Source organism: Neltuma alba, unplaced genomic scaffold (genome assembly GCF_004799145.2).
Source record: "Neltuma alba isolate B1F8T4 unplaced genomic scaffold, ASM479914v2 tig00011973_pilon, whole genome shotgun sequence".
NCBI classification, from domain to species: Eukaryota; Viridiplantae; Streptophyta; class Magnoliopsida; order Fabales; family Fabaceae; genus Neltuma; species Neltuma alba.
This window is the reverse complement of record NW_021636548.1, coordinates 2951-11758: the sequence shown is the minus strand read 5'-3', so window position 1 is coordinate 11758 and position 8808 is coordinate 2951. Positions and strand designations below refer to the sequence as shown.

At 38.2% G+C, this 8808-nt stretch overlaps 1 protein-coding gene and 1 pseudogene across 2 annotated transcripts; both read right to left on the bottom strand.

Annotated features, from left to right (window-relative positions):
- Positions 1–178: 178 nt before the first annotated feature.
- LOC114720345 (G-type lectin S-receptor-like serine/threonine-protein kinase At4g27290) lies at positions 179–3414 on the bottom strand. Of its 2 annotated transcripts, none has more exons than XM_028905991.1 (7): positions 2052–3414; positions 1784–1903; positions 1527–1681; positions 1178–1388; positions 824–1061; positions 572–722; positions 179–496 (listed from the first exon to the last, which is right to left on the bottom strand). In XM_028905991.1, the coding sequence occupies exons 1-7, from the start codon at positions 3316–3318 to the stop codon at positions 188–190; spliced, it is 2451 nt and encodes an 816-aa protein (XP_028761824.1). In that variant the 5' UTR covers positions 3319–3414; the 3' UTR covers positions 179–187. The 2 variants fall into 2 exon arrangements, with proteins under 2 accessions (XP_028761824.1, XP_028761825.1); XM_028905992.1 differs by having other exon boundaries at positions 1784–1837.
- A 1214-nt stretch (positions 3415–4628) lies between these two features.
- Positions 4629–8288, bottom strand: LOC114720344 (G-type lectin S-receptor-like serine/threonine-protein kinase At4g27290; annotated as a pseudogene).
- Positions 8289–8808: the final 520 nt, after the last annotated feature.

Genomic DNA, 8808 nt, shown 5'->3' with positions numbered 1-8808 from the left:
GGTAATCCATGACAAGCAAGAAATTTGGCTAAAACAACAGTGTTCCAACATGGTGACAGCGTGAAACAAGACAAATTCATCTATTCCGTAGGATTCAATACAAAGAAGGACTTTTTAGTCCTCCTGTCCACTTTACACACACAAAGGGAATGTACCGCTTGACTTTTACTGCGTTTTCCTGTAATTATCACCGAGCCTCTAGTAAGGTGAGTGTTATTTCATTAGTTGAACCAGACTGCATTTGATGACTTGATGATGAACTTGCTTCTGATGTAGCCTTCCCCGTAAAGAAACCAGGTTGTTTAGGCTCATTCAACTCATTCTCACTCCCCAACATCAAAACAACAGAAGACATGCTGGGTCTGTCTTCAGGATGCTGTTGCACACACAGAAGACTAATGTGGATGCATCTCATTATTTCTGATACAACGTATGTCTCCTCTATGTTTCTGTCTATCAGTTCTAGAGCCCTCCCTTCTTTCCACAGCAACCATGCCTGAAAACACGAACTTCCTTATCATTTGTCACTTCATAGAGTAATATGATCAGGAAAAATGTCTCGTACACTTACATGACATATGAGGTTATGAGAACGGTCTGCATTATAGAACCCTCTGTTTCTCTTCCCATATATAATTTCCATTACCAGAATACCAAAGCTGAACACATCAGATTTTGTTGAGAATAATCCGTCCGCTGCATACTCAGGTGCCATGTAACCACTACAAATATCATTTTGAAAATAATAGTTAGAAGCTAGCTAGTGGTGGACTCTAGTTGTTCAAAAAACTTGGTATGAGTAAATTAAACAAAAAAATACTACTAGGTACCCACTACTCTATTTGTATTGCCTTCTATTTGCTCTCCACCAAAGGTTTTAGCCATGCCGAAATCTGATATCTTTGGATTCAACTTTTCATCAAGTAAAATATTACTTGCCTTTAAATCTCTATGAATAATTCTCAATCTCGAATCCTGATGAAGATACATGAGACCTCGAGCAATACTGCAAATTATGTTAAAACGTTTTGGCCAATCCAGCAACTTACCTCGATTTTCATCTGTTACAAATCCCATTAAAAGTAAATAACATTTTCTCTAATTTAAAATATTTTTTTCATGAGTTGCAACATATATAATGACACTAAAAATCAGAGATATTTTGTTATATTAGTACCAAAAATAAAGGAGTTCAAGCTTCCATTTGGCATGTACTCATAAACAAGCATTTTCTCTTGTCCTTGAAGGCAGCAACCAAGAAGTTTTACAAGATTTCGGTGTTGAAGTCTTGCAATTAGTCTCACTTCATTCTTGAATTCAATTAATCCCTGTCTTGAGCTCATAGAGAGTCTCTTTACTGCAATTAATTTCCCATTCACTAATTTTCCCTGCACAATTACGTTGTGATTGTATTGATACATTAGATAAGTATAGGACTGCAATGCATTACACCCGTGATACAGGTAGATTGTCACATCTTTAATTAATCTTCAATCATCAAGCTACTGACAATAATGTAGAATTACCTTATATACAGTTCCAAATCCACCTTGTCCAATTTTGTTCTCCAACGAAAAGTTGTTAGTGGCATCAGCTATCGTGGGCAGGTCAAGCAAAGTGAGGTCTGCATCATCTTCAGATCCTTCACTGTGTTGATCTTCTTCTTTGATTTTTGCTTTATCTGCAAAATTAGAAGAAAAGTGTTCAGTTATTTCACGAGCATGAAACGAAGCTCATATAAATTTGTCACACATGCAAAAGAATAATAATAAAGTAAATTTACCAGTCATGTTTCTGCGGACATTGCAAATAAAGTAACATCCAACTAGAAGCATCCCTGAAGTTGCAGCAATGGTGGTAGCAACTATTATTATCAATTTCTTTCTGCGTCGATTTCCCACTTCTTCATGGTTGAGACAGATCAAACAAAAAGACTGTTCAATTAACTAATTGAAAGAGGGAAACTGAATTTTTGAAAAATGGAAAAGGATCCTTCATAGTAAAAAACAATTGAAGAACAATAAAGTGATAAAGTTTATGCATGTCCCCACCTAATTCTGAAGCAGCCATTCGCACATACAGATCCTGTCCTCCAGAAGCAAACTGTCTGATGTCCATAAGATCACCAAACCACATGGCACACCCAATCCCTTGTCCTCTTACATCTGAATTTGTGAAGGCCGTGCAAGAACAATTATTCAAGCATCTCTGTCTACATTCCTCTAAGGCCATTGTCTCATCAAGCCAAGTATGGGTTGTATCTGGCACTTTCAATCCTTGCAATTTGATAAAACCATCCTCAGAGCAATTCAGAGGTTCATTTCGGACACACCCAGCAGACCAATCCATGGAATTCCACGCCTGTGGTGACTTAGGATTGAACCCTTTTAAGCACTGACAAACTGGTGACTCAGTGATGATACAGTTCCCATTGGCTCCACACAAACCATAATGGTCACAGTAGTCTACTGGCTTTGATTTATAAACCATCCAGTTTTGATTAGCTTCCACCCACACATATCGATACCGAATGTAATCCGTTTGGTTCATTACTATCCTTGAATATACAGAACTGTTTGTCAGATAGTATGTGTAGGAGATCTCTTCCTTATTGTAGATGAATTTGAAGTAATAAACAGGGTTGGGTTTCACGTCCGGTGAGCCACTTGTGTGGAGACCATTCCAGGGTCCAAATCTGCTATAAACCTTATCTCCTCTCATTAGTGCAGAATCTGGATAGTTATGGGTATCTGTAACGCAAGAGAAGTCTCCTGGAGCGGGATCATCTGGACTCGTCCAAGCTGTGAGAGTCCAGTTCTTTCCTTTCTTCAGGTTATATCCAAATTTCATACCTGGCATTAATGTATCCGACGGAAAGTCAAAGCTTTGCCACAAATAATTTTCTGAATTTGCTTCGTTTTCCTCTCTCAATACCAGATTGCCAGAATCCAAGAGCTGCACCACTGGATTACGTGCTGTTTTCTCTGAGTTTGCCTGCCAAACGACAGTGTCATTTTGGCGCAGGACAAGGTTGCCGCTGGCGGTTAATGTTAGAATACCTGATGAACCGTTGATTGGGTTTACTCTGTTTGCGACCCAAACTACTGTCTGAATTGGGACATTCTTGTACCAAATACCAAGGTAGCGTTTCTTTGATTTTCCAGGACTGAAGAAACCAAGTTCAAAGTCTCCACCTTGAGAAACTAAGGTCATGCCATCTCTTATGAACTGGGTCGGAGCAATGGAATCTACTGCTACTGAAACTGAGAAGGAAGGGAGTAAATAAGTATTGATAATCAGGAAGCAAAGAATACCCATCAAAATAATACAAGGTAATTTGCACCACTCTGTATAGTGGCTAAATTTGATGATGAAGCTGTGGCTGACGAATAAGATATAATGTCAGTGATTGAGTTATAGGTATGGTGCGGCGTACGCATTATGCTAACTCCCATTGGTCGTCACAGTTATATATCCTCATGACAGCGGCACTGAGATTTTGTGGAAATATAATATTTGCTTCCAATTCATTAGTGTCTACCACAAAGTCAAGAGTCAACGTTGATGTCTAATATTTCAACCCCAATAACTACAGCAGGGCCCATTGGACATGATTTTCTCCCCACAAAAATCCGTTGCACCCGACATGGATGAATATGACAGAAATGAATGAAGATATGGGAATGAATAAGAACAATTATTGGGGTTGGCTGCGACGCACTGTGCTTTGACTATCAACTAACGTGTTGAATGAGGGAATCGGCCTTTGAAGATATATGAGTTGAAAAGCCTTAGTGAGGACTAATCTTAATGATTTCTGTTAAAATCTTGCGTACTAACTTGTGTTCTCCTCGTTCCATGAGACGAAAGATTTTAGCAAGTGACTGTAAGCCTTAAAACTTAAATGACTGAACTCGACACTGTTAAGCTGAAAATACAAGGTGATTTCCACCGCCTTGTATACTGTTATGTACAAAGCAGTGGATTTGACGATTTGAGGTTCACTATTTTGAAACGTATAAAATGGGACAATATCATAGCAGCAGTTATTGCCGTGCAAAGACAATTCCTATTCTAAACAATGCTTGGTAGGGTCACATGCCGTCGCCCATACGAACCAGGACACTAGGGGGCTCATCTCAGCAGCTAAAGGGGACTTATTTCTTAAGTCTTGACTTGAATTTCAAACGCCGTTAGTCTATGTTATTGTTGCCTTCTTCTTCAATCTATGATGAAGATTGACTATCATCATCCCGTTGATTGACTTTTCCTTTTTTCTTTTCTTTTTTTTAATCTTAATTTTTAGCTAGTTTCCAATAACAGGTCAGCTAAAAGCTACCAATAATTACAGGCAAGGTTTTTTCATTGACCGAGTCAGTTGCATTGCCTTGAGGGTGAAGCTGTATATAGCTTTCTAAGCAGGGCAAGATGCTCTTTTAGCTTATGCCAAAGTCTTTATGATAACCTCGTGGTTTAAATGCTTTAGTTTATCCCCCGAATTCCTTGTAAAGATAAGGAAGAAAAAGGTAAAATAAAATTTACCAGAGCAAATCAAGATATTTTGAATGGATAAGAATTTACAATATCAAATTAAAAAAACTTTCAAGGCACTAAATTATTCACTATAATTTAGATATTGCAAACTTGGAAACATTCCATTTTCTCCCAAAAGGATACCAGGTAATAACAAGTGGAGGAAAAAAAAAAAGAGTTTATAGCAAGTTAGTTAGGTCTGAAGTAAAGTCAAGAAATTTTCAAATTACCAATCCAAGTACAACATCCTAAACATACTCAAAATATTATCGAGCTTCTAATTGAGAAATTGTCATTTCATTAGCAGATACATGTTCTAACTGAGTTGAAGAAGAACTTGTTTCAATCGACAGTTTTCTCGCATAAAAACCAGGTTGCTTGGGCTCTGTCAATTCCATATTGCTTCCTAGCATTAGAACCACCATTGACATAGTAGGCCTATCTTCAGGATCATGCTGAACACACAAAAGGCCAATGTGTATACAACGCAATACTTCCGGTTCATTACATGAGTCTTCAATATTTTTGTCAATGAGTTCTAGAACCCTTCCTTCTTTCCATTGTGTCCATGCCTGAAACAAGAAATTTACTTGTCAATATCAACTTTGCAACGGTAGACAAAAAATTTATACAAGGTACTTACATGACCAACAAGGTTATTAGTATTGTCTGCATGATAGAAGCCTTTACTTTTTCTACCAGTTATTATCTCTAACAACAAAACACCAAAACTGAAAACATCAGATTTTATTGAAAACAACCCGTCGGCAGCATATTCTGGTGACATGTAGCCACTACAAAAACACATTCACAATAAAAATTGTTAGTACATACTAGATATATGATAAAAATTATATAGTATGATTGCTTTGAAGTACTCACTAAGTCCCTACTACTCTGTTTGTGCTTCCCTCAATCTGGTCGCCTCCAAAAGATCTAGCTAACCCAAAGTCTGATATTTTGGGATTCAACTCATCATCTAGTAAAATGTTGCTTGCTTTGAGATCCCTATGAATAATCCTTAATCTAGAATCTTGATGAAGATATAGAAGACCTCGAGCAATCCCACAAATAATGCTAAACCGCTTACACCAATTGAGCACTTTACTTCTATCGTTATCTGTTCCATCCATGTTGATTGTTTATTTTTAGAAGCTCAAGTTTCATAAGTTTCAAATGCATTATATTCAAAATAACAGGCATCCTAATGTCAACCATTTTGCAGTACTCATACCAAATATGAAGGAGTCTAAGCTACTATTAGGCATGTATTCATAGACTAGCATTTTCTCTTGCTCTTGTATGCAGCATCCAAGCAATTTGACAAGATTTCGGTGTTGAAGTTTTGCAATCAGTTTCACTTCATTCTTGAACTCATTGACTCCTTGTCCTGAAATTTTTGAAAGCCTTTTCACTGCAATTTCTTGCTTATTTTCCAATCGTCCCTGCACATGAATAATTTTTCAATACATGGGAGCTAGATATAGTTTTTATAGGTTGTTACTTGTTTCTTATATTTCATCCAGAATCTTACCCTGTATACAGGTCCAAAGCCGCCTTCACCAATCTTCTTTTTCATCGAGAAGTTATCAGTCGCTGTAGATATTTCAGAGATGTCAAGCAATGGGAGGTCCAGATCTTCCTCTTGTCCTTCACTACTTTGCGCTCCTAAATTTTTTGGTTCCTCTGGCAAAATTGACAAATTTACCTTTGTTAAAACATACAACCATGACAAGATGATTTAAATGAATATTAAGCTTAAACAGTTTTTCCTGCCGGGGTAAAACTTTGTAACTCTTCCAACATCCTCTATCTTTCTTGGGGTTCAAATGGAAAACACTTCATTTTCATATGCAGAGCAAGCATTCTAAGAGGTGAATCACTTGGGGAAATAAGTTTAAGATAAATATAGATAAATAACACGGGAAAAAGTTATATGTACAGTACTTAGATTACTGAAAAATTTCTTGTCCTATAGATTACTCTAATTTGATTAGGAAGATGTTTTCTGTTTCAACTAGTTTCCTAGAATGTAAGTCATCAAAACTCAATGAAAAGCCAGAAAGAAAATGCAGCCTTAAAAATGAGCAAGTGATCTTACCATTCATTTTTCTTTTCGCATTTCTGATATAACACATCCCAAATAAAAGCATCCCAAAAACAACAACGGGTATAATGGTAGCGGCTGCTATTGTCATCTTCTTCCTGCCCTCATTTTGTGAGCCTTCAACAAACAGGAGAAAAGACGAGGCCAAAAAAGACGAGGAGGAGGAACATCAGAAGAAGAAGCAAGGGCTAAACTACACGTTGTAAGAATGAACTTGAGATTTCATAAATAAAAAAATTTAAAAAAAAGGAAGCCATGATAAGGGAAAGATATAGACCCTACCTAGTTCTGAAGCGTCCATCCGAATATACAGATCCTGTCCCCCAGCAGAAAATTGTCTGATGTCAATCAGATCTCCAAACCACATGGCACAACCACCACCTTGTCCTCTTATATCTGAATTTGCGTAGGCCATACAAGAACAGTTGTTCAAGCACTTTTGTCTGCATTCTCCCAGGCCTATTGTCTCATCCAACCAAGTATGAGTAGTATCTGGCAATTTCATCCCACTCACTTTGAGAAACCCAACCTTCTTTTTGTCCTCACAATTCAGTTTTACTTTCCTGACACAACCATCAGACCAGTCTATTGAGTTCCATTTTTGCGGTGACTTGGGCTCGAACCCGTCTAAGCATTGGCACACTGGTGAATCAGAAAGGATACAATTTCCATTGGGTCCACATAACCCGTAAGTGTCACAATAGTCTTGTGGAATGGTTGAATAAATCCTCCAGGTTTTATCAGTCTCTGTCCACACATAACGATAACGAACAGATTTGGATTGGTTCATCGTTAGTCTTGTGATTACAGAGTCATCCTTGAGACTGTACGAATAGTAGACCCCGCTTTTGTTGGACACGAACGTGTAACTAAACACAGGATTTGGCTTTAATTCTGGGGAGCCGCTAAATCCCATGCCATTCCACGGACCAGTTCTGAAGATTTTTGAATCTCCTCTCAGCATATAAAAGTCAGGATAACTATTGAGGGCCACAGTCATAGAGATGTCTCCTGGAGATGGATCGTCCAGACTCTTCCAAGCTGTAAGACGCCTATTCAAACCTGTGGTTAGGTCGCATCCTAATTTCATCTCTGGTAATAGTGTGTCAGTTGGAAAGTCGAAACTTTGCCACAAATAGGCTTCTGGGTCTGCTTCTTCCTTATCTCTCACCACAAGATTCCCAGAATCTAGGAGCTCAGCTACCGGATTCTGCACTATTTCACAGGAATTGAGTACCAAACCACAGTCTCGTTTGGGTGAGGACAAGACTGCCTGTAGTGTTTAGCGTTAAGGTTGCAGCAGAGGAATCGTTGACTGGGTTGACTCTGTTTGCTACCCAAACTACTGTCTGAATTGGGATGTTCTTGTACCAAATTCCCAGATAGTGTTTACCAGAGTTTCCAGGAGTGAAGAAGCCAAGTTCAAAGCTTCCGCCTTTGGACCCTAATCTCTTGCCACCACTCATCTGAGAACGAGGCTGAAGGATGGAATCAACTGCCATGGAAGCTCGAAGAGAAATGACAAGTACATAGGAAAGGAGAGCCAGGAAAGAAAGAATGGCCATGGAATTCTACAGATTGCGCAAGAGGTGTGAATGATGAAAATGGATTCTGAATCAGCGACGCCCTGATGAACCGAGACGTCATGTCGGTGAATATTGAGCGAAAATTTCCTACTCACGGGGACACAAAATTCAACACCCACATTGATGGATGGCACAGCGAGTCAATGTCCTTTCTCGTTGGCAGTTTATGAATGGCTCACGCGCGCGCCAAATGTTACCTAACAGTCAAAAAGATATTAAACTTTACGAATTTTATTTCGCTGGGCAAGCAAAGTCACGTGTGAAGCGACGTCTGGGCAAATCTTCGAGAAGGAATGCTGCGAGTGAAATTTAAGGACAGATCAGAAATTGTCTTTTTTGGGCCCAGTATTGGATTAGGAGTTGCCGTGGGAAGCCATGGTCCCTTAAATAATTCATATATAAACGTATTTTACATAATTTGTGTATATATATATATTTTATAACATATTACTCCGTCTCTAATTATAAGAATCTTTTAGTCAAATTACGTTTTTTAAAAAAACAGTTAAAATTAGTTAAAAGCAATTAATATGTAATAAAAGTATTTTTTTTCTAAATATACTGCTAATAAAGTAATAATAG

What these genes read in the sequence shown, in the direction of transcription:
- LOC114720345 (XM_028905991.1), bottom strand. Translation starts at nt 3,318, where the DNA reads ATGGGTATTCTTTGCTTCCTGATTATCAATACTTATTTACTCCCTTCC. An exon ending in AATAGAGTAGTGGGTACCTA is followed by an intron (nt 723 to 823) that starts GTAGTATTTTTT and finishes TGATATTTGTAG; the next exon opens with TGGTTACATGGCACCTGAGT. An exon ending in CTCATAACCTCATATGTCAT is followed by an intron (nt 497 to 571) that starts GTAAGTGTACGA and finishes TCGTGTTTTCAG; the next exon opens with GCATGGTTGCTGTGGAAAGA.